This window comes from Saccopteryx leptura, chromosome 8 (assembly GCF_036850995.1).
Source record: "Saccopteryx leptura isolate mSacLep1 chromosome 8, mSacLep1_pri_phased_curated, whole genome shotgun sequence".
Lineage (NCBI taxonomy): Eukaryota > Metazoa > Chordata > Mammalia > Chiroptera > Emballonuridae > Saccopteryx > Saccopteryx leptura.
Window position 1 is genome coordinate 67,957,607 of NC_089510.1, and position 27,374 is coordinate 67,984,980.

The 27,374-nt window shown below is 43.2% G+C and overlaps 1 protein-coding gene across 1 annotated transcript in view; it reads left to right on the plus strand.

The window, feature by feature from the left end:
- The window catches only part of LIPH (lipase H), a 58,099-nt gene that overhangs the window by 17,906 nt on the left and 12,819 nt on the right, over positions 1-27,374 (plus strand). The window contains exons 2-5 of the mRNA XM_066348029.1: positions 11,632-11,999; positions 13,182-13,290; positions 21,244-21,345; positions 25,094-25,183. Coding sequence (XP_066204126.1) covers positions 11,632-11,999; positions 13,182-13,290; positions 21,244-21,345; positions 25,094-25,183 — 669 coding nt within the window. The remainder of the gene's footprint in view (positions 1-11,631; positions 12,000-13,181; positions 13,291-21,243; positions 21,346-25,093; positions 25,184-27,374) is intronic.

The window sequence follows — 27,374 nt, forward strand, 5'->3', positions numbered from 1 at the left end:
CCCTAGGTTCAAGCTAGTGAGCCTGTGCGCAAGCTGGCAACCTCAGGGTTTTGAACTTGGGTCCTCAGCATCTCAGGCCAATGCTCTATCCACTGCACCATGACAGACCAGGCTGAAGAAGGTTATCTTAAAGGCATATCTGAGTAAGGCACTTCTGTGATCTTCATACCAATTATATCTGTTATGCCTATAAATCTGAATTCACTTACTTTTTAAGGCACTCAGATTGTGTCATAAAATAAAACCTAACTAGATACTATATGTAAGACCTGTTAATAGGAGTCAAAGGGTTTTTTTTATTTTGTTTTTTCAGAGACAGAAAGAGAGAGTCAGAGAGAGGGATAGATAGAGACAGACAGACAGGAATGGAGAGAGATGAGAAGCATCAATTATCAGTTTTTTGTTGTGACACCTTAGTTGTTCATTGATTGCTTTCTCATATGTGCCTTGACCGTGGGCCTTCAGCAGACCGAGTAACCCCTTGCTCGAGCCAGCGACCTTGGGTCCAAGTTGGTGAGCTTTGCTCAAACCAGATGAGCCTACCCTCAAGCTGGCAACCTCGGGGTCTTGAACCTGGGTCCTCCACATACCAGTCTGACGCTCTATCCACTGCACCACCACCTGGTCAGGTGGGAGTCAAAGGTTTTAAAAGGATAAAAACATGCTAGCAAATGTTAACAAAAAGAAAAAACTATATGGCTTTACTGTCATTTGGTGAAATTTAATGCAAATAAAACATACTGTATAATGAGAAAGGATATAACCGGACCTGTGGTGGTGCAGTGGATAAGGCCTTAACCTGGAATGCTGAGGTCGCTGGTTCAAAACCCTGGGCTTGCCTGGTCAAGGCACATACGGGAAATAACTACTATGAATTGAGTTTCCTGTTCTACTCCCACATCCCACCACCTCTCTCTCTCCTCTCCCTGAAATCAGTAAATAAAATCTAAAAAAAAAAAAAGGATGTAATTCCTGAAGCATTAAGGGTAGGTAATGAAAGTAAAAATTTATAAAACTAAAACTTAATAGTTTGGGGAACTTGAACTTGCCCTCAGTGTAATGTTGTTATAGTTTGTAAAAGAAGTGCCCCTATTGTTGGTATCTAAATACATTGTTTTCAGATGATAAGAGAATAGCATTCTTGATTCTCAGAACAGGCTATACTCCCTACTTTTTAAAAAAAAAATTATTGATTGATTTCAGAGAGAGAGGAAGGGAGAGAGAGAGAGACAGGAATATCAAGCTGCTCCTGTATGTGCCCCAACTGGGGATCAAACTGGCAAGCTTTGTGCTTCCAGATGGTACTCTAACCAACCGACCATCCAGCCAGGGCCCATACTCCCTACTTAAATTCTCATTTTACACTATATCTCTGTTACATAGCATATATCACAGGTTGCAGTTTTCTACTCATTTGTGTGTTTTATTTCATTAATACCTAATTCTCCCTGGAAAACGCCACCTGGCATAGAATCTAGGGTAGAGGAGACTCTAGTGCAGGGGTTCCCCAAACTACGGCCCGCCCGTGGGCCGCATGCAGCCCCCTGAGGCCATTTATCTGGCCCCCGCCGCACTTCCAGAAGGGACACCTCTTTCATTGGTGGTCAGTGAGAGGAGCATAGTTCCCATTGAAATACTGGTCAGTTTGTTGATTTAAATTTACTTGTTCTTTATTTTAAATATTGTATTTGTTCCCATTTTGTTTTTTTTACTTTAAAATAAGATATGTGCAGCGTGCATAGGGATTTGTTCATAGATTTTTTTGTAGTGCGGCCCTCCAACGGTCTGAGGGACGTGAACTGGCCCCCTGTGTAAAAAGTTTGGGGATCCCTGCTCTAGTGGATTGAAGTATGCCTTTCCTCTGAGGATGGGAGGTAATATATGTAAGGCTGTTGTAATATTTAAAATTGAAGAGAGGAACTAGAAAATCTGTTTCTCACTCAATACTTGCAATGGACTTTTCCAGAGCACAGTGCCATTATAAAAATAACTAAGTCTGCCCTGGCAGGTGGCTCAGTGGATAGAGCATTGGCCTGGTGTATGGTCATCCCAGGTTCTATTTCTGGTCATGGCACACAGGAGAAACAACCATCTGCTTCTCCCCTCTTCCTCTCTCTTCTCTCCGTCTTACCCTCCCATAGCCAGAGGCTTGATTGGTTCAAGTGTCAGCCCCAGGTGCTAAAGATAGCTGGGTTGGCAAGGGTCAGCCTCAGGCACTAAAAATAGCTCGGTATTAGAGCATCGGCCCCAGATGGCAATGCCAGGTGGATCCTGGTCAGGGCACATGTGGGAGTCTATCTCACTATCTTCCCTCTGCTCACTTAAAAACAACACAATAACAAAACTTAAGTCATTTAAAATAAATGAAATAAGGGTGGTTTTATCAAATGAAAAATTAAAATTTCACTTGTACTGCTCTTTTTGCCTTTCACTAACTTTCAATTTTTAAGAACTTCTAGGAAAGACTGAGCAAGTCAAGGAGATTAGTGGAGCCATTCCATAGACATGAAAGTTGGCAGCTGTTGCTGAAAAATAGCTCGGGGCCAAACTTTGAGTCTTCTCTGAAACTCAGTTACGTGACTTTTGACACACTGGCTTAATATTACTCATTTGGCTCAAAATAAACAGATATGATAAACAGTTCCTTTCTTTGGGAAGGGATCTGTGTCTTCTCCAGTCTGAACTCATTCATAATTATTTCCACAGCAGTCCTCTCTTAAGCAAGTAAATGGCAAGTGAAAGATAACATAATTTCCCCCAGCTACCTCGTGAGTCAGTCGCATGACCAGGAACAAAACCTAGTTTTAGTGTTGGCAAAGACCAAGAGACTCAGCCCTATCCTGTGGCACCTCCTATTCAATAAAGTGATTAAACAGTCAATTATTTACTCTGGGACTTGCCCTACAAGCACCAGACAAGTTTGAGCACACAATCCACAGGAAGAGGAAAATGAAAGGGGCCAACATATGGAGGGCGTACTTACATAGCTGAATAAATTCTGACATCTAATGCACAGAATAGTGTCTATAGTTAACAGTGATGTATTGTATACTTGAAATTTGTTAAAAGAGTAGTAGATCATGAATCTTATTGTCACACATACAAAAGTAACTAGTAAGATGATGATGTGTTAACAAATAACCTGATTGTGGTAATCATTTCGCAATATATATACCTGTATCAAATCATCATATTGTACACCTTAAACTTATACAATGTTATTAGTCAATTATATCTGGAAAAAGCTGGGGCAGGGGAAAGGAAATACTGAGAGCATGCCTCACTGCACATGGTACCTGACAGTGTAGAGTAAAGGAGGAATGTGTGAGTTTGGGACTCACTATTCTATAGAGTGAGGGATTTCAAAGCCTCCTTAATTTTTAACTTTCTTTTTAAAACTTTTTTTATTTATTGCAATTTTATTTGTCATAATTCTTATGCTGTACTCTACATCCTCATGAATATTTTTAAAATTAATTTTAATTTATTGTGTTAACATGGATTCAAGTGTCTCACTCAATATAACACCCCCAGCCCCCAACTATGTGCCCCCCATTACACCCCTTTGTCCCCTCCCCCAATTCCTCCTCCTCCCCTCTGGGATTTGCTGTCCTGTCATCTGTATCTCTGTGTTGTATATATGTGATTTCACTAATCCCTTCACCTCTGATCCCATCCTCTCATCCCTCTTCCCTCTGACAGCTGTCCCTCTGTTCCCTGTGACCCTGCATCTGCCTCTATTACGTTCCTCAGTTCACCTTGTTCATTAGATTCCGCATATAAGTGAGACCATATGATATTTTTTTCTCTGACTGGCTTATTTCACTTAGTATAATAATCTCCAGGTTCATCCATGCCATTACTAAAGGTAAGATTTCCTTCTTTTCCACAGCCGCATAGTATTTCATTGTGTATATGTACAACTGCTTTTTAATCCACTTGTCTATTGACGTACACTTGGGCTGTTTCCAGCTCTTGGCTAATGTAAATAATGCTGCCATAAACATGGGGGTACATATCTTCTTTTGAATCAGTGATTTGGTATTCTTAGGATATATTCTTAAAAGTGGGATAGCTGGGTCAAAGGCTGTTCTATTTTTAATTTTTTGAGGAAACCCCATACTGTTTTCCACAGTGGCTGCACCAGTCTGCATTCCCACCAGCAGTGCAGGAGGGTTCCCTTTTCTCCACACCCTCGCCAGCACCTATCGTGTGTTGTTTTGTTAATGAGCACCATTCTGACTGGTGTGAGGTGGTATCTCATTGTGGTTTTAATTTGCATTTCTCTAATGATTAGTGACATTGAACTTTTTTTTTTTTTTTTCCTTAAGCTGGAAACGGGGAGAGACAGTCAGACAGACTCCCGCATGCGCCCGACCAGGATCCACCTGGCACGCCCACCAGGGACGATGCTCTGCCCACCAGGGGCGATGCTCTGCCCACCAGGGGGCGATGCTCTGCCCCTCCGGGGCGTCGCTCTGCTGCGACCAGAGCCACTCTAGCGCCTGGGGCAGAGGCCAAGGAGCCATCCCCAGCGCCCAGGCCATCTTTGCTCCAATGGAGCCTTGGCTGCGGGAGGGGAAGAGAGAGACAGAGAGGAAGGAGGGGGGGGTGGAGAAGCAAATGGGCGCTTCTCCTATGTGCCCTGGCCGGGAATCGAACCCGGGTCCCCCGCATGCCAGGCTGACACTCCACCGCTGAGCCAACCGGCCAGGGCCTTGAACATTTTTTTATATGCCTATCAGCCATCTGTATGTCCTCTCTGGAGAAGTGTCTATTCAGTTCTTTTGCGCCTTTTTTTTTTTTTTTTTGTATTTTTGTACTTTTCCGAAGTTAGAAACAGGGAGGCAGTCAGACTCCCGCATGCACTTGACCGAGATCTATCCAGCACGCCCACCAGGGGGCGATGCTCTGCCCACCTGGGATATTGCTCTATTGCTGCAGGAGCCATTCTGGCGCCTGAGTCGGAGGCCATGGAGCCATCCTCAGCACCTGGGCTAACCTTGCTCCAATGGAGTCTTGGCTGAGGGAGGGGAAGAGAGAGACAGAGAAGAAGGAGGGGGGAAAGGTGGAGGGGGGAAGGGTGCCTTTTGTTGTGTCAAAGCTTTTAAAATTGATATAGTCTCATTTGGTTTTGATTTTTTTTTTTGTTTTTACAGAGGCAGAGATAGACAGGGACAGACAGACAGGAATGGAGAGAGATGAGGAGCATCAATCATTAGTTTCTCGTTGCGCATTGCGACTTCTTAGTTGTTCATTGATTTCTTTCTCATATGTGCCTTGACCGTGGGCCTTCAGCAGACCGAGTAACCCCTTGCTGGAGCCAGCGACCTTGGATCCAAGCTGGTGAGCTTTTTGCTCAAACCAGATGAGCCCGTGCTCAAGCTGGCGACCTTGGGGTCTCGAACCTGGATCCTTCTGCATCCCAGTTCGATGCTCTATCTACTGTGCCACCGCCTGGTCAGGCTCATTTGTTTATTTTGTCCTTTTATTCACTTGCCCGTGGAGATAAATAGCCAAAAATATTGCTATGAGAGATTCGGAGAGTTTACTGCCTATGTTTTCTTCCAAGATGTTTATGGTTTCACGACTTACATTTAAGTCTTTTATCCATTATGAATTTATTTTTGTGAATGGTGTAAGTTGGCAGTCTAGTTTCATTTTTTGCATGTACCTGTCCAATTTTTCCAACACCATTTATTAAAGAGACTGTCTTTACTTCATTGTATGCTCTTATTTCCTTTGTCAATTATCAATTAGCCATAAAGGTGTGGGTTTATTTCTAGGTCCTCTGTTCTGTTCCATTTATCTGTATAACTGTTCTTATGTTAGTAATAAGCTGTTTTGATTACAATGGCTTTGTAGTATAAGTTGATATTAGGAAGTGTGATACTTCCTACTTTATTTTTTTATTTTCAGGGTTGCTGAGGCTATTTGGGTTCATTTAAATTTTTGGAATATTTGCTCTATATCATTGAAGTATGCCATTGTTATTTTACTAGGAATTGCATTGAATCTATACATTGCTTTGGGTAGTGTAGACATTTTAATAATGCTTATTCTTCCTATCCATGAACATAATATATGCTTCCACTTGTTTGTATCTTCCTTGATTTCTTTTTTCAATGTCTTATAATTTTCCAAGTACAAGTCTTTTACCTCTTTGGTTAAATTTACTACTAGGTACTTTATTATTATTATATTTTTTGCAGTAGTGAAGGGGGTTGTTTCCTTATTTTCTCTTTTAGACAGTTTATTGTTTGTGTATAAAAATGCCACTGATTTCTGAATATTAATTTTATATCCTGCCCCCTTGCCGAATTCATTTATCATGTCTAATAGTTTTTTGACTGAGACTTTAGGATTTTCTACATACAGTATTATGTCATCATAAAAAGAATTTGGAAGTTTCCCTCCTCTTGAATTTTTTGAAATAGCTTGAGAAGGATAAATGTTAGTTCTTCTTTGAATGTTTGGTAAAATTTGCCTGTGAAGCCATCTGGTCCAGGACTTTTGTTTGCTAGGAGTTTTTTGATAACTTTTAATATCATTTGTTGTAATAGGTCTGTTTAAATTTTCTGATTCTTTCAGATTGAGTTTTGGAAGATTGTATGGTTCTAGGAATTTATCCATTTCATCTAGGTTGTTCAATTTTTTTGGCATATAGCTCTTCATAGTATTACAATCCTTTGTATTTATGCAGTGTCAGTTGTTACTTCTCCATTTTCATTTCTAATTTTATTTATTTGAGTCCTCTCTCTTTTTTTTCTTGATGAGTCTGGTTAAAGATTCGTCAATCTTGTTTACTTTTTCAAAGAACCAGTTCTTGGTTTCATTGATCTTTTGTATTGTTTTTTTAGCTTCTATGTCATTTTTTCCCTCTCTGATCTTTATTATTTCCTTCCTTCTACTCCCTCTGGGCTTTATTTGTTGTTCTTTTTCTAGTTCTTTTTGATGTAGGGTTTGGTTGTTTATTTGAACTTTTTCTTGCTTCCTCAGGTATGCCAATTTTTAACTTTCTTTTGAGCTTATGCTCATTCTATTTAGGCATGTGTGCTGCCAAAGTGAGCACTTGCTTATTCTATTTTGGAACTTCACTTACTGTTGAGTACCAGACTTTTTGTAGGAAGTTTCAAATAAAAGCATACACAAATGGACCCAGGCTATTAAGAAAGGGTATAGACACCAGGATGAAGGTTACTCTGAGGCTCAGAATCAGGGAGCAGCAATTTCTGGGTGTGTAAGTGTAGATTCACTGAGAATAGGACCCCAGGGCAAATGATTTCTAACTTCTTACTGGAGGAAGGCAGAACAGATGTTTCCCAAGTTTCTCTTGTCTTCTGTTGGCCAGTTGCAAGTCAAAAGCCTTCCCCTTCTGTTTCCTCCAAGAATGGCTGCTGCAGGGCTGTGCCCCCTTCCTGACTGTCCTACAGGGCCATCTCCAGCTTTCAGCTGGGGATTGTTTGTTGCTCCACTTCACCTCCTACTCGGCTGTCCTCTCTCACCCTAGCAGCATGTGGGAAAGTGGGTCACAACACAGTTTTAAATAATTTTTATAATTAAAAAGACAATATAGTCTTTCCAATCATTATATTATTGTGTCACTGGATACCAGTGTTAAGCAGAGATTTACTTTTAACTGTTATTTGGTCATGGTTGTTGACCAAGACCTTATATAACGTTGCAAAAATAACACCCTGTCTCCATACCCAAGAACCCCAAAGCTCTACTTTCTTCCCACCACCTTTTATCTTGCAACTTGATCTTTAGTTTATTTATAACCCTCTATTTCCTTTCAAGCAGAAGTCTTTTCTTTTCTTTTTTGTGACAGAGACAGAGAGACAAGAAAGAGGGCAGATAGAACAGACAGATAGGAAGGGAGAAAGATGAGAAGCATCAATTTTTTGTTGCGACATGTTAGTTGTTCATTGATTGCTTTCTCATATGTGCCTTGACTGAGAGACCACAGCCGACTGAGTGACCCCTTGCTCAAGCCAACAACCTTGGGCTCAAGCCAGAGACCTTGGGCTTCAAGTCAGTGACCTTTGGGCTTAAGCCAGTGACCATGGGGTCATATCTGTGATTCCACGCTCAAGCCAGAGACCCTGTTCTCCAGCTTGTGAGCCTGTGCTCAAGCTGGTGACCTCGGGGTTTCGAACCTGGGTCCTCGCTTCCCAGTCCAATGCTCTATCCACTGAGCCACTGCCTGGTCAGGCAGAAATATTTTTTTTCTTTTTTATGTTTACTGTGTTGATTGAGGGAGTGGGGGGAGAAGGGAGAGAGAGAGAGAGAGACCGGGACAGTGACTGGGGATTTAACTGACAACCTGTGCACTTCAGGATGATGCTCTAACCAAGTGAACTATGCGACCAGGCCAAGCAGAAGTCTTAAGCGTTCCTACCTACTTCTATTTTCTGATATCAAAATTCACAGTCTACCCCCCCCCCACTTTGTATGTCAGTGATATGGTCCTGGCCCCCTTCTTCTTCCTTTATGTAAGCTTTTTATTTGGTAATAATTTTTAACTTGTTTTAAAAACGATAAGAATAAAAAAATACACAGAACTCCAACAATGTTTTACAGATTCACCTATTGTTTACATTTTGCTACATATGCTTTATTGTTTGCTGTTTATCTCTCCATCCCTATTTTATTTTTCTGAATCATTTGAGACTAAGTTGGACATTTACTGATAATTACTTCAGTTGTATTTCCTAAGAATTAAAATTTTTCTCTTACCTAACCATAGTAGGATGATCAACCTCAATTAATTTAACATTGATACCAAACTTTTATCTAATAGTGTCTATATCTCAATTTTGTCAATGACCTAATAATTCCTTTTACATATATATACATATATATATACATATATATGTATATATATACATATATATACATATATATATATATAATATTTTAGCCTAACCTGTGGTGGCGCAGTGGATGAAGCATCCACCTGTAACACTGAGGTTCCCAGTTTGAAGCCCTGGGCTTGCCTGGTCAAGGCACATATGGGAGTTGATGCTTCCCGCTATCCCGCCCCCCCTTTTCTCTCTCTCTCCTCTTTAAAATAAATAAATAAAATCTTAAAAAGAAAAACTTTAAAACAAAAAAAATTTATTGATTGATTTTAGAGAGAGGAAAGGAGAGAGAGAAACATCAATGTGTTGTTTCACTTATTCAAAGGCTCACTGGTTGATCTAGCATGTGCTCTGACTGGAGATTGAACCTGCAACCTTGGCATATTGGGACAATTCTCCACCCAACTGGGCTACTCCGCCATGGCAGTACTTATTTTTCTTTCATTACAGAATGCAATCTAAGACCAGATATTGCATTTATTTATCCTGTCTCTTTATTTCCCCAGCCTTTGTTTGTCATTTACACATTGACCTTTTCTAAGAAAGAGAATATTTTTCATTTGTGTTTGCCTAATTTTTCCTCATGGTTTGATTCAGGTTATGTATTCCCCACTGAAATACTACATAAGTGATGTTGTGTCCTCCTTAGTGCATTATAGTTCGAGGCACATGCTCTCTATCTGTCCTTTGTTAGTGATATTCATTTGCATAACCTAATCAAGATGTTGTTCAGTTTCTCCACCATATATTACTACTTTTTTTCCAATCACTAATAAGCAATCTGTGGGAGGCATTTTAAGACCATACTCCTCTGCTCCTCCTTAGAACCCACCTCTACTTGGTTTGGCATCCATTGATGACTCTTGCCTAACCTGTCTTTGTTTTGACGATTGCAAAATAATTAGTATCAACTCTAGCATTCACTCCACATTTACCAGTGGCATTCAGCATTATACTGGAAGTAAGAATCCTCCTCTTGCCTCCATTTATTTGTCTATTTATTTGTATGGAATCCTGAATTCTTTTTTTCCCCAAAGGCCTATATTCTATTAGTGTCTTTAATTATTTTGTGCTCACATTAACCCAGATCTGTTGAGTGGAAGCCCTTTCAAGCTGGCTCCTGTATCCTCATGACATGTTTTTAAACATCCTCTTACTTTCTGCCATGACAAGATGCCCCAGGCTTATCTCTGCTGTTCCCTTCCCCACCCCTAGCTTTTTTTTTTTTTTTTTTTTTTTTTTTTTCATTTTTCTGAAGCTGGAAACAGGGAGAGACAGTCAGACAGACTCCCGCATGCGCCCGACGGGGATCCACCCGGCACGCCCACCAGGGGCGGTTGCTCTGCCCCCCAGGGGGCGATGCTCTGCCCATCCTGGCATCCTGGGCGTCGCCATATTGCGACCAGAGCCACTCTAGCGCCTGAGGCAGAGGCCACAGAGCCATGCCCAGCGCCCGGGCCATCTTTGCTCCAATGGAACCTTGGCTGCGGGAGGGGAAGAGAGAGACAGAGAGGAAAGCGCGGCGGAGGGGTGGAGAAGCAAATAGGCGCTTCTCCTATGTGCCCTGGCCGGTAATCGAACCCGGGTCCTCCGCACGCTAGGCCGACGCTCTACCGCTGAGCCAACCGGCCAGGGCTCCCACCCCTAGCTTTTCTTCTAAGGCTGTCCTTAGAGCCTACTCAGCGGGATGAGTGCTTGAAAGTGCTGCTTTGAGAAACAAAGAAGGATAGGGTTCAAAACCACCACGGTGGTCAACAGTTTCAGATACTACTAAACGGCTCGTGGCACAGCATATCCCGTTCTCCACTACGGTCTTAAGCAGATGCCCTAGACAAGGAAAGAGGCACCTGGACCATGCAGTTTCAGTTCTTGAATCCTCTACTGTGTGCCTGGATCAGTGAGGGATACACAAGGTTGTAAGACACGATTCCAAGGAGATTGCAGTCTAGCAGCATAGACATACATGTACATAAATACCCATAATACACCCCCAAAGTATCTCAGTGTGTTATCAAAGAGGTCCGTAAAGGGTTTGGGGGAGTTATGGGATGAGAGAACAGTCTTAAAACTGGTAGAGTTTGGCCTTGGCCGGTTGGCTCAGCGGTAGAGCATCGGCCTGGTGTGCGGGGGACCCGGGTTTGATTCCCAGCCAGGGCACATAGGAGAAGCGCCCATCTGCTTCTCCATCCCTCCCCTCCTTCCTCTCTGTCTCTCTCTTCCCCTCCCGCAGCCAAGGCTCCATTGGAGCAAAGATGGCCCAGGCGCTGGGGATGGCTCCTTGGCCTCTGCCCCAGGTGCTAGTGTGGCTCTGGTCGCAGCAGAGCGACGCCCCGAGGGGCAGAGCATCGCCCCCTGGTGGGCAGAGCGTCGCCCCTGGTGGGCGTGCCAGGTGGATCCCAGTCGGGCACGTGCGGGAGTCTGTCTGACTGTCTCTCCCGTTTCCAGCTTCAGAAAAATACAAAAACAAAACAAAACAGAAAACAAAACAAAAACAAAAAACAAAAAAAAACCTAGTAGAGTTTGAGAAGGCTTTACTGAGGTGACTTTTGGTGTTAGACCTCGAAAGAGGTAGAATTTGGAAAGATTGTTTTCCTGGTGAAAAAGTCACTATGTCTGAACTCTGAATCAGGTATTACTTTGCAACTTCATGCAAATAGATCTAACCTTTTTCTAGCTGCTGTAAGGCACATAGAACTCCAACGAGTGTAGGACTTGATGCCCAACTAAGGAAAGAACTGTCATGATATCACCTAATTTTTATTTTCAGACACAGATGAAACATGTCCCTTGTTCACCAGACTGAGCTTTCCCAGGGCAGTGGTCGGTACGGGACTAAGTGTGAGGTTGATGCTCTACTCCAGAAGAAACCTGACCTGCGCACAAATCATCAACTCCACCGTTTTGGGGAACTTGAACATGACCAAGAAAACCACCTTCATTGTCCATGGATTCAGGCCGACAGGCTCCCCTCCAGTTTGGATGGAGGAGTTAGTAGAGGGTTTGCTCTCTGTAGAGGACATGAACGTGATTGTTGTTGATTGGAATCGAGGAGCTACAACTGTAATATACAGCCATGCTTCTAGTAAAAGCAAAAAAGTAGCAACAGTCTTGAAGGAATTTATTGACCAAATGTTGGTAAGGGAAAATTCTCTTAAATGATTTAGGGTTCAATTGAAACCGGTCCATTATATGAAGGGTAAAGCAAAGAGATGTCTGCAGTGAACAGAAGGGACAATTTTGCAGACCCAAATAAGCCCCAAGGAAGGTGGAGGGGAGTGCTGGAGGGAAGGCCTACATGTATGGTTGTATGGGCTTTTCACTGCACGAGGCACTCATCTAAGGGAGCATCCTGGTCATTGTAGACATTGAGATTTATATGTTTGTTTAAGATAATTTTCCAACAAACGTCAGCAAAGTGTGCTGAGGAAGGGGTATATTTTTCTGACTCATGGAGAGGTGTCTTATGGGTGGGAAAGGTTCTATCTAAGGGTTTCCTGGCTTCAATGACTGGAGCTTCCTTAACTTCTATAGCCGTTTCTTTTTCTAAAAATGCCATAAGTTTAGTGACAAGATTGTCCAAAAGTAGAACGATGCACTTGATCGTGTATGCATGATTTATGTCTTCAGAGGACTTATAAAGATTAAATAAATCTTAAATTTTACTTAGCGATCTCATGAGTGACTCCTGTCATGAAAAGAAAAAGTGACGTGGTTTCGGGGCTGCTTCAGAGGGAGTCAGCATGGCCAGCGGCCGCGTAATTTTATAAGAGCTCCCTGTCTGAGCCACAGCCCTGAGAAAGTAAAGATTAGAATGACACATGACTGACTGTCACTGTGTAATCCATTCCCACCCTATTTTCTTTCTCTCCTTCTTTCCTTTCCTCTCTATGGTGAATTTATTTAACTGAGCCAGCATGAAGAGAAAAAAAAATTTTTATGAAAATATATTGTTGCCCTTCTCCCCAAACAAGAATGTTTTGAAGATATCTTGGCTTGGTTTTCAGAAATAGCATGAATGGAGACACCATGGCACCAAGGTGAAGGCGCAGGTTTGGAGCTGAACAGACTGGTTTGAATCTGACCCCTCCCTGCTGCCTGACCTTGAGTAGAGCACTTCAACTCTGGGCCCCAGTTTCCTCATCTATAGAATCAAAAGAATAGTATTTACTTTGCAGGGATGTTGTGGCATTTTAGTGAGATAATGGATATAAAGTGCTTAGGAATGTTTCTGCAAAATCAACAGATAGGACATTTCTTCAAATATTGTCAAGTCCTTGTTCTCCACAATTTATAATAATGGACCTCTTGAAATTCCAGGACAAAGGAGCTTCTCTTGACAACATTTACATGATTGGAGTAAGTCTAGGAGCCCACATAGCCGGGTTTGTTGGAAAGAAGTACAATGGGAAGCTGGGGAGAATTACAGGTAAGGCTTCCTGTGATAGGCATGGGGTGGTTGGCCTGGGCAGAGTATTCATTGGGGAAACATGATGTAGGCAATCCAGGCCCTTGGGTTGGAAGCCAACTCATCCAAATTATTTAATGTCTCTGACCATGTGACCTCTTGTGCAAAACGAATGCCACTGCAATGTTGACGTCAGGTTATTGTTTAATAAGACTTATGCAAAAGCACCTTGTAAATTTTATGTGCCATAGAAAAGATCATTGGTGACTTTATTTCTCCTAAGGCTTGGAAAACAGCTAGGTCCCATGGGGATTTGGTCTCTGTGCCTCAAGCAGATATCCTTCTTCCTTTCATTTAATTCAGAACACTGTAACTTGAACTAGTTACCTAAAACGTTTCTGTTTCTAGGCACAGCTGGAGTTTCATGATAGGAAAATGAGATGGGAATTTTGATGGCTGAAGTTTACTCTCTGAATATCAGCTTTCAAGTTAAAATGGAATAAAAACACTCTGCAAATCCCAAACAAACTCTTGCTGGGGTCTCTGCCTAGTGCTAAAGTGACTTTCCTCGACTACAAATGAAAGGCTGAGGGAGGCTTTCTCTTCAGAGATGTAAGACTTCTTCCATTCATACCTTTCCCAGAATCCATCCTCACTTAGAAATAGGTATTTTAAATTTAGGGAATCTGAAAGGTAGAATAAGGAGGGAGGGGAGAGGTAAATGATGCAAGCCTACTACATTTGAGAGGTAAGCTTTAGGGCTACAAGTTTGAATGTGCTGCTTAACTTGAAAGGTAGCCCTGGGCAAGTCATTTTCATCCTCTCTCTCTCTCTCACACACACACACACACCATTTGCTGGTATTTGAGGTCACATTCTTTTTCCTGGGTGTTTTTTCCTCACTTTCACCCCAAAGGCCAACTTTTTCCTATTTTCCTAGGGAAGCAAAGCTCTTTTCATTTTTTCTTTTTTTTTTTCTTTTCATTTTTCTGAAGCTGGAAACGGGGAGGCAGTCAGACTCCCTCATGCGCCTGACCGGGATCCACCCGGCATGTCCACCAGGGGGCGATGTTCTGCCCCTCTGGGGCGTCGCTCTGTTGCAACCAGAGCCATTCTAGCGCCTGAGGCAGAGGCCACAGAGCGATCCCCAGCGCCCGGGCCATCTTTGCTCCAATGGAGCCTCGAGTGCGGGAGGAGAAGAGAGAGACAGAGAGGAAGAAGAGGGGGAGGGGTGGAGAAGCAGATGGGCGCTTCTTCTGTGTGCCCTGGCCGGGAATCGAACCTGGGACTCCCACACGCCAGGCCGACGCTCCACCACTGAGCCAAGCTCTTTTCAGTTTTTAAAAGTATTATCATGTTTTAGTATTGCAGGAATCAAAGGCAGACAAAAACGCCCAGACAACTTCATGAAGGGAGGAGTAGGATTTATTTAGCCGGTGGAGCTGCGTGACCCCAACAGAGTCAACAAAACACATGTTCTCCGAAGTTAGATTTCTTATATCTTATGTACGTTTACAGAGTACAGGTTTTCATGCAAGGGGCTCGTGATCCCTGTGTCTAGAGGTATACGTCACTCTCATGACTCCAGGATGGGAGGGTGAGTTTAGGTGAGGTCAGAGAATAAGTGTTGGAATTTGTAAATTAAGGTCTTAAAAACTTTTAAGAAAAGACACCTTACCTGTGTGGGGCAGTGGATAAAGCGTCGACCTGTAACGCTGAGGTCACGGTTTGAAATCCTGGGCTTGTTTGGTCAAACAAAGCACATATGGCAGTTGGTGCTTCCTGCTCCTCCCCCTTCTCTCTCTTTCTCTCTCTCTTCTCTAAAATGAATAAATAAAATCTTAAAAATAAAAAAAAAACTTTTAAGAGAAGAGGAAGGGGTTTTCAGATAAGTTCTATCTTCCTTTCTCTGTGAGCAAGGAAGGCTCTAAGCACCCTTTCAGAGCACTATAGGAAGCAGTTCATCCATAATTCTGCAGGCTCCCTTCCCTTGCATTCATCATGTTTCTTCCTCCTCAATGGAGGAGGGTTGGGGGGGGGGGGGGTCTGACTTCTACTTCCATATTAGAAAGCAATGTACCCTTACTTTAAAAAAAAGTTTCCAGGCCCTGGCCGGTTGGCTCAGCGGTAGAGCGTCGGCCTGGCGTGCGGGGGACCCGGGTTCGATTCCCGGCCAGGGCACATAGGAGAAGCGCCCATTTGCTTCTCCACCCCTCCGCCGCGCTTTCCTCTCTGTCTCTCTCTTCCCCTCCCGCAGCCAAGGCTCCAAGGCTCCATTGGAGCAAAGATGGCCCGGGCGCTGGGGATGGCTCCTTGGCCTCTGCCCCAGGCGCTAGAGTGGCTCTGGTCGCGGCAGAGCGACGCCCCGGAGGGGCAGAGCATCCCCCTCTGGTGGGCAGAGAGTCGCCCCTGGTGGGCGTGCCGGGTGGATCCCGGTCGGGTGCATGCGGGAGTCTGTCTGACTGTCTCTCCCCGTTTCCAGCTTCAGAAAAAAAAAAAAAAAAAAAAAGGTTTCCGGCCTGACCTGTGGTGGCGCAGTGAATAAAGCGTCGACCTGGAAATGCTGAGGTCGCCGGTTCGAAACCCTGGGCTTGCCTGGTCAAGGCACATATGGGAATTGATGCTTCCAGCTCCTCCCCCCCTTCTCTCTCCCTGTCTCTCCTCTCTCTCTCTCCCTCTGTCTCTCCCTCTACTTTCTAAAATGAATAAATAAATAAAAAAAATTTTTAAAAAAAGGGTTCCTTTTCCCTTACAGATACAAAGGACAGATGGCTTGAATTTACTTGTGGCCCTTAATTATTGAGAGCTCCTCTTCTGGCTGGGAAGGCTTTTCCCAGTGGTGCTTAGAAGCCAACCAAATCTTAAAAAAAAAAAAAAAGGAAGGAAGAAAAGGCACTGATTTGTAATGTTTGCTGATTTCCATGGTGAGGATACTTCCACCGTGGCTGATTCAAGCTACCATCCTGACATCTCTGACCACAGAGTCTGGGGAGAGATGGACATAATCTGCTCTCTGAGCTGGTCCCTGACCACCACTGCCTTATTCTACTTAATCCCCAGGCTCGCTCTTCAGTTTCCCAGCAAACCTGTTCCAGGACTACTTAGGATGTGAATGCAGTGTAACCAGGTCTCCGACCATGGAAATTTCTTCAGCCAGCCTTCCTGCCACTCCTGGGCCCCCGGGGCCCTGCTCTGTGACCTGGACTCAGCCATCAGTTCACAGCTCAGTTTTCTTTCCACTGACTCTCCCAAGTCCTCCCGACCCCTCATCTTTTCTGAGTTCCAAGGTCAATCTCAGCTGTCCCTGAGAGCAGTGTCAGGGGTCGAGCATGTAGTTCCCTTTTCCGCTTACCTCTCAGGGCCTTGCCTGAGTGGGCTCACTGGATTATGGGGTAGAATTCGGCCTGTTACCCAAGGACACAATTCACTCCTGGGTCCCAAGCATTGGCTGGTTCTGCTGGCTAATTAGCTAGGTCAGAATGCTAATTACCTAGGCTGCTTCATCTCTTCCACGTTCCTTTCTTCCTTTCGCCCTTCCTTTTGCTTTTCCTGTCCAGGCACAGCTCCTAGATTTGCTTCTCATGAACTTCTTCAACAGAAGATAGCAGAATATAAATAGATTTAAAATTATTTCAAGTACCTACATCACTTGATAATACATTAAATTGAATTCTCAACCTTAACTATGAGGTTGCCAGCTTGAGTATGGGCTCACCAGCTTGAGCCCACAGTCACTGGTTTGAGTGTGGGATCATAGACATGACCCCTTGGTTGCTGGCTTGAAGCCCAAGGTCGCTGGCTTGAGCATGGGTCACTGGCTGGGCTGGAGCCCCTGGTCATGGCACATATGAGAAGCAATCAATGAGAAACTAAGGTGCCACAACTATGAGTTAATGCTTCTCATCTCTCTCCCTTTCTGTCTGTCTGTCCCTGTCTATCCCTCTCTCTCTCTCTTTCTTTCCTTCACTAGAAAAAAAATTACCTTGGGGTGCTGATAGAATGTCAGCTTCCTGAATCAGAATCTCTGGAGTTGGATCCAGGAGTCTATACTTTTAATTAAAAGATGCCAGAGGTCTGAACACTACACGTTGAGAAACAACAGTAGAGCTGGGCTGTCCAGCATAGTAGCCACTAGCCACACGTGGATACTGAGCATTGAAATGTGGCTAGAGCAAACTGGGATGTGCTATAAGTGCAAAATATACATTAAATTTTGAAGACTACAAAAATATGTTTTAAAATCTCTTATCGCTTCTCGGCCTTTTGCTAACTAAGATCAAGTGTAAAATCTCAAAAAATTTCATACTGTTTACATGTTGAAGTAGTATTTTAGATCTATTGGTTTAAATAAACTAGGTAAAATAAAATGTACTATTAAAATTAATTTTCCTTGTTTGTTTTTTACTTCTTTCTTTAAATGGTTGCTTGACAATTTTAAGTTATAGATGTGGCACCCAGTATATTTTTCTTGGACAGCATTGCTTTCACGGTGACCTTGGGGATGAGAGTCAGAGACCCCTGAAACTGCATGCAAAATGCTTGATGTCATCAAATTCTCAAACCAGTTAATGCTGCAGTAAGATACAGGGATGAGCGTCTAGGCATGCCTGGTGATCTTAGAGCAACAAGAAAGAGCTTCATTTTTTTTTTTTCATTTTGTTTCTATTCTATCATAACCTCAAAATGTTCTGGATTCAGATCTTTCCTGTCCTTTTATGTCTTCTGAAGAAACTATTAATTCTGCCTCCATTTTGTACATAAGAAAACTGAGGTTCAGTAAAGTAAAGTAACCTGCCTAAGGTCACACAGCTAATTGGTCTTAGGTTTGGGGCTCCATGTGACATCTGCCTGATGCCAGTGTACATGGCTTTTTAGGACAGCTTAGCTGTGATTTTTGGCTGACATTTTAAACTGATCATTTGCTATGGCTATCACTAAGGAGATCATTATGCCCAAGTTTACTGTGATAGTCCCTATTTGTGCCTTGAGTCCTGGTATAATTATTAATAGCACATTCATCACTCTTAAAATTGCCCTGGTTTGGACTTTATATAGCAAGTCAGTTTATCCGCCATGGATCTGGAGGGCTCTCACTGTGTCCCTGTTCAGTTCCTTACACCAGATGTGGCGCTGTCTTATGTGCAGAGGAGGCTTCCCCAGCAAACTCGTTCCAAGGTTATTAATTTCTCCTTTTTTTTGTGGAGAATATCTTGCAGACATGGTGCCTGGGTGTTCATCCTTCTCCCCCCACATCAGTATCAATTGGGAGCAAACAGAATAAGAAAAGCTGGAGGTGGGGGAAGGAGATAAAGACATGAAGTGAATAAAGACAAGCCTCAAGGAAGGAAGAGCGTTGAGAGAGGGGGAATGGAGAGATTGAGGCTAGAACCAGGAAAGTTGAGGCAGAGATGCTGTCTGTCTGTTGGATTTTATATATAACACCAGAAAGGGGAGAGATGTCATTTAAAATGACATTCATGGATGAGATCTTCCCTCTGTCCCTTGAACCTTCTTCACTGGAGGTTTCTAGTAAGCTGGGCCTATTTGAACCTCTGGTGCTTTGTCATTTTTTTAGTCACAGCATCCTGGGAGCTGCCGTCTTGTTTTCACAGCTGTTTCCTAATGATGGTGAGGCATGCGCAGCTAACATCCACTGAGGGCAAGAAATCCACTCAGGCATTTAAGGGATGGGTCAGTTCTATAGAAATTGACACCCACTTTCGATACCTGGTCTGTTACCTCACCTGACCAGAGAGTTTCACTCCTTCCTACTGAGCTTGCCAAACTCATGGCAAAAATCTCTAAGAGCTCAGCAGAGACAGGTGATTGCATTGTGAGTCTGTGGCTCTGGTTAAGACACTTGATCTCCCTGAACCTCAGTTCGTTCATCTGTAAAATGGAAATGATAATAGCTACCTTGCCTCCCTCACAGGTTTGTCGTGTGGAGCTTATGGGCTAGTACAGTGGTTCTCAAATTTTTTGAAGTCAGGGCACATTTAAAATCCTACAAATAATTGTAGACGTACTATATACAAATTTCTGAGAAATATGTTATAATAATTAAGTCAAATATTAAAGAAAAAAATATAAAGTCCAAGTGTGCTTTTATGGTAATTAAATGAAATAAATATGACAAAATTAAATTTATTTTGACATTAAAAACATTTTTATGTTACATTTTTTGAGTTATGCTTTTTAGAATTTGTAAAAAAGAGGGGTTAAAAAATAAAACACAACAAAAAAAGTTATCTTTTTATATATATTTAGTAAGATTTAGTAAATTCGGCAGATCCCAGCGTGAATGTGTTAACTTTTTTCATTCTAGTGTTTATGAGAAACATGAGCCTGATGTGTCCTAGCGATTTCTTCAATGTTTGGGCATATATTTGAAAGGCAAACTCTCATTTTCTTGTCAATACATTGAAGAATTCCTCTCTTTTTACTCTTAATTATGTTGAGGGTAGAAAATCCTAATTCACATAAATAGGGTGTTGAAAATTGTAATAAAATGTGCAAAGTTTTTTAGATATTGCCACATATTCTTCTTTTATAGAAACCCAAAAGGCTTCAAGAGACAATTCCTTATGTTTAATCATCAATCCACAGTGGATATAGCTGCCAGTTCTTCTTCTGTTAATGTTAAACCAAAATCACTTGAAGCTTCCATGAACGGGTTTCTAATCCAATCATATTGTTCAGTGTTAAGTGATGGAAAATGCTATAAATTAAATTCTGCCTGTCAGCCTTCAATTCCTAGTTTATTTACACTTAACTTTTGCTCACTTCCAGAATCGGATTCTTCAATATCATGCTTCTTTTTGAGAAATCTATCCATTTTATTTGGGTGTATTTATCTAAAAATACTATAATAATATGTTAATAATAAATATAATAATGATGTGTTAACAAAAAGAGCAGTATTTCCGTAATGAAATGGTATAATAGAGTAACTATATTTATTTTTATATCTGGGCACATGCTGTGAACCAGCGCAGCTAGTAATTCCAGGACCCAAGTGGGAACGGTGCAAAATTAAGAAAATATGAAGAATTAAGAAAATACGGAGTCAGGAGTGCCCTGTAATTGCTGCTGGCAAGAACGAAGCATGCCCAAAACCCACATCTTGCTTTATTTATAGGGCAAAGTGAGGCCATTAGCAAATCAATGATCTCTAATCACGTTTCCAAGGTAACCCAAGAATTTTACCTAGTGCAAAAAACCCCCACCATACATATCATCTTAACTTTACACCAAACAAAGGATAGCAGAAACTTGCCTTTAGTCTTTCCAGGGAACATGGGGGGTAGTGTAAACAATCCAGCACCACAGTTTAACAGCCTTTTGCAACTTAATCAGGCAAGTGAGGTGGGGGGTTGGGCAGACTGTCAGCTTACAGCCAATTGCCCACACCTCTGTCCTCCAAAAATCTAAACTACAAAAACCCTGTTGGTTTTTTGGTCTCCAACAGGCACATATTTCTCTGGAATACCATAGGGCACACCTGGAAATCTTCTAGGGCGCACCAGTGCACCCTGGTGCACACTTTGAGAACTGCTAGGCTAGTATATAGGAGTAAAAATAGAAACTGTAAAGAAAGAAAGGTTGAATGAAGTTTCTGGGCCATTTAAAATGGGATAAAGATAAGTATAGTGTATGCTTTTTATATGCAACCTTAGGTGCTTTTTCCTGAGGAACGGGTCCCCGCCCCCTGTGTCTGTGCGCTCTCTGCTGTTGAGTTGTGCACAGATATATCTCCAGTGGAGTCTGGATGCCATTCTCAGGGGCACTGCAGGGTAACTGTCTCTACTGTGGGAAAAGGCTACAGAGCTGTGGAAAGCAGGATGAGAATGTAAATCCATGCCTACCCTTGGGTGCCCTGAGGCCTGTGAGCCATTCTCAAGGGGAGAGATCAAAAGTCCAGCTGCAGGTGACTCCTGGTGTGAGGCTGCCAGACCACCTCTGTTTTTCTTCTAGGTCTTGACCCTGCTGGCCCTTTATTCAGTGAAAAACTGCCAGAAGACAGATTATATCACAGTGATGCACAGTTCGTTGACGTCATACACTCTGACATTGATGGTAATATTCCTGTACTTGTGGGTCAGTGATTCCCCCTTCCCCAAACTCCCATGGAGTCTCATTCTGGGGGGATGTCATGCAAGGCAGGTCAAGTTCCTCCAGATTCTCTCTTTTCCTACCTGGTAGGGTTCCAAATTCACCGATATCTTGAAGAAAAGTTGCTTTAATACAGGTACACAGGCCTGACCAGGTGGTGGCGCAATGGATAGAGCGTTGGACTGGGATGCAGAGGACCCAAGTTCGAGACTCTGAGGTTGCCAGCTTGAGCGCAGGCTCATCTGGTTTGAGCAAAAGCTCACCAGCTTGGACTCAAGATCGCTGGCTCAAACAAGGGGTTACTTGGTATGCTGCAGCCCCATGGTCAAAACACATATGAGAAAGCAATCAATGAACAATTAAGGTGTCGCAATGAAAAACTGATGGTTGATGCTTCTCATCTCTCTCCATTCCTGTTTGTCTGTTCCTATCTATCCCTCTCTCTGACTCTCTCTCTCTGTCTTTGTAAGGAAAAAAAAAAATACAGGTATTCAGGATCTCTTGCTGGAGTGGAGGTGCTTTTCTCTTCTTATTTTTATTTTCATTTATTTATTTATATATTTATATATATTTTAGTGAGAGGAGGGGGGGACAGACAGGGACAGACAGACAGAAAAGAAGCATAAACTTATAGTTGCAGCACCTTAGTTGTTCATTGATTGCTTCTCATATGTGCCTTGACCAGGGAGCTCCAGCTGAACCAGTGACCCCTTGCTCAAGCTGTTGACCTTGGTCTCAAGCCAGTGACCATAGCGTCATGTCTATGATCCCACACTCAAGCCAGTAACCCCGCGTTTAAGCTGGCAAGCCCAAGCTAAAGCCAACGACCTTGAGCTTTCTTATTTATTTATTTAAAGATTTTATTTATTCATTATAGAGAGGGGAGAGAGAGAGAGAGAAGGGAGGAGGAGCAGAAAGGATCAACTCCCATATGTGCCTTGACCAGGCAAGCCCAGGGTTTTGAACCGGCAACCTCAGGGTTTCCAGGTTGAGGCTTTATCCACTGTGTCACCACAGGCAGGCCGACCTTAAGCTTTCAAACACGGGTTCTCAGCATTCCAGGCTGACTCTCTATCCACTATGCCATCGCCTGGTCAGGTGTTTATTTTTGTTTTTAAAAAATGTTTATTTTGCCTGACCTGTGGTGGCGCAGTGGATAAAGTGTCAACCTGGAAATGCTGACGTTGCCGGTTCAAAACCCTGGGCTTGCCTGGTCAAGGCACATATGGGAGTTGATGCTTTCTGCACCTCCCCCCTTCTCTCTCTCTCTCTCTCCCCTCTCTATAATGAATAAATAAAATCTTTAAAAAAAAAAAAAAAAAAAAAAATGTTTATTTTATTGATTTTAGAGAGAGGAAGGGAGAGAACAGAAGAGAAACGGGAACATCTGTTCCTGTATGTGCCCTGACTGGGGATCAAATTGGCTACCTCTGAGCTTTAGGACAATACTCTAACCTGTTATCCGGCTGGGGTTCTTTTTATTTTATTTATTTTTTATTTTTTACTTTATTTTTTTTGTGTGTGAGAGAGAATGAGAGAGAAAGAGAGAAAGGAAGGGAGAGAGAAGAATCAACTTGCAGTTGCATCTCTTTAGTTGTTCATTGATTGCTTCTCATATATGCCTTGATTAGAGGACTCCAGCCAAACCAGTGACCCCTTGCTCAAGCCGATGACCTTGAGTTCAAGCCAGCAACCTTGGTCTTCAAGCCAGTGATTATGGGATCTTTTCAATGATTCCATGCTCAAGCCAGTGACCCCATGCTCAAACTGGACAAGGCTGTGCTCAAGCCAGATGAGCCTGAGCTCAAGCAGGCGACCTTGGGATTTTGTACCTGGGACCTTAACATCCCAGGTCAAAACTCTATCCACTGTGCCACCACCTGGTTAGGCTTTTTTTTTAAGATTATTTATTTATTTATTGATTTTTAGAGAGAGGAGAGAGAAGGAGAAGCGGGGGAAGGACTAGGAAGCATCCACTGAAATTGCTTTCTCTATGTGCCTTGACTGGGCAAGCTCAGCATTTCGAACCGGTGATTTCAGCGTACCAGGTTGATGCTTTAGCCACTATGGAACCACAGGTCAGGCTAGGGCTCTTTTTATTTTTATTTTATTTTTTTTTGTATTTTTCCAAAGTGAGAAGTGCGGGGGAGGCAGACAGACAGACTCCTGCATGCGCCTGACTGAGATCCACCTGGCATGCCCACCAGGGGGCGATGCTCTGCCCATCTGGGGCATAGCTCAGTTGTAATCAGAGCCATTCTAGCACCTAAGGTGGAGGCCATGGAGTCATGCTCAGTTCCTGGGCCAACTTTGCTCCAATGGAGCCTTGGCTGCAGGAGGGGAAGAGAGACACAGAGAGAAAGGGGAGAGAAGGGTGGAGAAGCAGACAGGCACTTCCCCTGTGTGCCCTGGCTGGGAATCGAACTTAGGACTTCCACACACTAGGCCGATGCTCTACCGTTGAGCCAACCGGCTAGGGCCTAGGGCTCTTTTTATTTTTAAAGTGATCATCTTGACCAATCAAGGACAGGTTGCTTTACACACCATGTGTGCAAATGTTTCCATATGTGCAACTGGATCTCGGTGCATGATTTCCTGTTTTTGTTGGTTCTGTCTCATATTATTTCCTTAAGGTGAAACACATGATCAAGTGTTATATCTCCTTACACAGAGTGATTGATTCTGAACTACCAGCTTTCTGTGAATCTTCATGGCCATTTCATGGGTCTTATTTCCTCTCTGGGATTGGGTATACATCATGGGTTTGGGGTGATGTTAAGGATGGTTCTTTATATCCAGATGTCTGGGAGAAGAAGGGGAGTCAGAACCCGGGGAGAATGAAGGGGACAGAGCAGAGTGATCATTTCATTGTACATCCTTGTTGTGGTACAACCACTGGTAAAAGAAAACCCTTGGACACCTTCCTTGAGTACTCTGGTGTGGTATTCAGCAATTGTTTGCCTTAGAAAAAATGTCTCTGTGAAACAACTGTATTCTTACTGTGTAGTTGCCAAGTATTACCTTCATTCTGCAAGCAGGTGAGCTATGAGATGTGAAAATTTCAAAGCAGTATAAAGCATAGTATATTCTTATAAGAGTCCATGGGAGTCTGAAAGACCAGAGTAACGAGCTTTTTTTTTATATATAAATTTATTTACTTTTAAATTTTATTAATTAAATTTTTAAACTTTTTAAAAAATTTTTATTTATTCATTTTTAGAGAGGAGAGAGAAAAACAGAGAGAGAGAGGGGGAGGAGCTGGAAGCATCAACTCCCATATGTGCCTTGACCAGGCAAGCCCAGGGTTTCAAACCGGCGACCTCAGCATTTCCAGGTCTACGCTTTATCCACTGTGCCACTACAGGTCAGGCCAGAGTAACAGGCTTTATTGAAAGGAAGAAAGGAACCCTGCCGGGCACTTCTCCCTGGTAGAAGAGCACTGAAACAGACTCTGAGGCAAAAATTTATTAAGGTGGGGAGGGCTTTGAGCAAGTGTGCATTGAGTCAGCAGTTCTGGTGTGCTCCCTTCTGCAGTCCTATGATTCCGGCTTCCTGGAACGCTTCTCCTTGGGGCGGTCGACCAGCTTCCTAGAACTGTTCCGCTTCCAGGGCGATAGTAAGTAAGCAAGGGTGGGGTCAGATAGATAAGTGGAACAGCAAAAGGGCAGCTGGAAGTTCTGGTGAATTCATGTATCTATCAATTTTCTTTTAGCTCTGGGCTACAGGGGCCCATTAGGAAACATAGACTTCTACCCAAATGGAGGACTGGATCAACCTGGTTGCCCCAAAACAATATTCGGAGGTAAGTGCAGATACTTTATATTTTGCAAAATAGTGGTTTTAAAAAAGCATGTTTGAGGCCCTGGCCAGTTAGCTCAGTGGTAGAGCATTGCCCTGGCATGCAGGAGTCCCAGGTTCGATTCCCGGCCAGGGCACACAGGAGAAGCGCCCATCTGCTTCTCCACCCCTCCCCCTCTCCTTCCTCTCTGTCTCTCTCTTCCCCTCCAGCAGCCAAGGCTCCATTGGAGCAAAAGTTGCCCCGGGTGTTGAGGATGGCTCCATGGCCTCTGCCTCAGGTGCTAGAATGGCTCTGGTTGCAACAAAGCAATGCCCCAGATGGGCAGAGCATCGCCCCCTGGTGGGCATGCCGGGTGGATCACGGTCGGGTGCATGTGGGAGTCTGTCTGACTGCCTCCCCGTTTCCAACTTCAGAGAAATAAAAAAAAAAAAAAGCATGTTTGAGCCCTGGCCGGGTAGTTCAGTTGGTAAGAGCGTTGTCCTGATAAGTCAAAATTTCAGGTATGATCTCTGATCAGGGCACATACAAGAATCAACCACTGAATGCATAAGTAAGTACAATAACAAATAGATGTTTTTCTCTCTTCCTCTCTTTCTTTCTTTTTTTTTTTTTAAAGTTTATTTATTGACTTTAGAGAGAAAAAGGGGGAGTGAGAGAGAGACAGGAATATTGATCTGTCCCTGTACATGCCCTGACTGGAGATCGAACCGGCAACTCCTGCTGCTTACCGAATGACGCTCCAACCAACCAAGCTTTCCAGCCAGGGCATTCCTCTCTTTCTAAAATCAATAAGTAAAACCTGACCAGGTGTCGCAAACCAGTGCGGCAAATAATTTTGCAGGTCTTGAGTGGAAATGGAGGATTGAGAAAAAAAGACACAGAAGAAAGGATGGGATTGGGAGGTCTCTTTGTCCGCTTTTCCTACAAGAGCTGCCTGCATTCGCAAAAAGCTTTATTTTTATAATGCAAAGCAGAGTTATTTTACAAAACAAAAGAAACTTTGATACAAAGTCACACCTCCAAGCTACCTCGGGAATTCTGAGCTACATTAGGAAATCTCCTGAGTGCAGAAAACCCTCCACCAAGCATAACATCTTAAATTAACAAAACAGTGGGTAAAAAGAGAACTGCCTTTAGCAACTTAATCGAGCTAGTGAGGTGGGGGGATGGAACGAGTAGAAATACTCAGTTTCATAGCCAATATGGAGTTGTCGGGAAGAGCTTACCTTTGGCTAAGTCTTAAACTGCGGGTGCTTTGCCAGCTTGCAGTCTCCCACATCCAGGTGGGGGCACAATGGATAAAGCATTGACCTGGGATGTTGAAGACCCAGGTTCAAAACCCCAAGGTTGCTAGCTTGAGTACAGGCTCATCCAGCTTGAGAATGGGATCGCTGGCTTGAGTGTAGGATCATAGACGTGACCCCATAGTTGTTGGCTTGAGCCCAAGGTCCTGGCTTGAGCAAGGAGTCACTTGCTCTGCTGGAGCCCTCCAGTAAAGGCACATAAGAGAAAGCAATGAAAGAACAACTAAGGTGCTGCAACTGCAAGTTGATGCTTCTCATTTCTCTCTTTTCTTGTCCGCCCCCCCCCACCTCCCTCTCTCTCATTAAAAATTTTTTTAAAAGTTAAATTAATAAATAAAAAATTTATAAAAGCATATTTAAAAACCTGACATTCCTGGCCTTGGCCGGTTTGCTCAGTGGTAGGGCGTCAACCTGGTGTGTGGATGTCCAGGTTTAATTCCCGGCGAGGACACACAGGGGAAGAGTCCATCTGTTTTTCCACCCTTCCCCCTCTCCTTCCTCTCTTTCCTCTCTGTCTCTTTCTTCCCCTCCCGCAGCTAAGGCTCCATTGGAGCAAAGTTAGCCCAGGTGCTAAGGACAGCTCCATGACCTCCACCTCAGGTGCTAGAATGGCTCCAGTTACAATGGAGCAATGCCCTAGATGGGCAGAGCATCACCCCCTGGTGGGCATGCCGGATAGATTCCGGTCAGGCGCATGTGGGAGTCTGTCTTTCTGCCTCCCCACTTCTCACTTCAGAAAAATACCCCCTCAAATTAAACAAAAAAGCCTGACATTTCATATGGGATAGTTTTTAATAAAATTTTTTTGAGAAGGTAGAGGTGGTATAAATATAAATTATAAATTAATAATTGGGCCTGACCTGTGGTGGCGCAGTGGATAAAGCATCAAC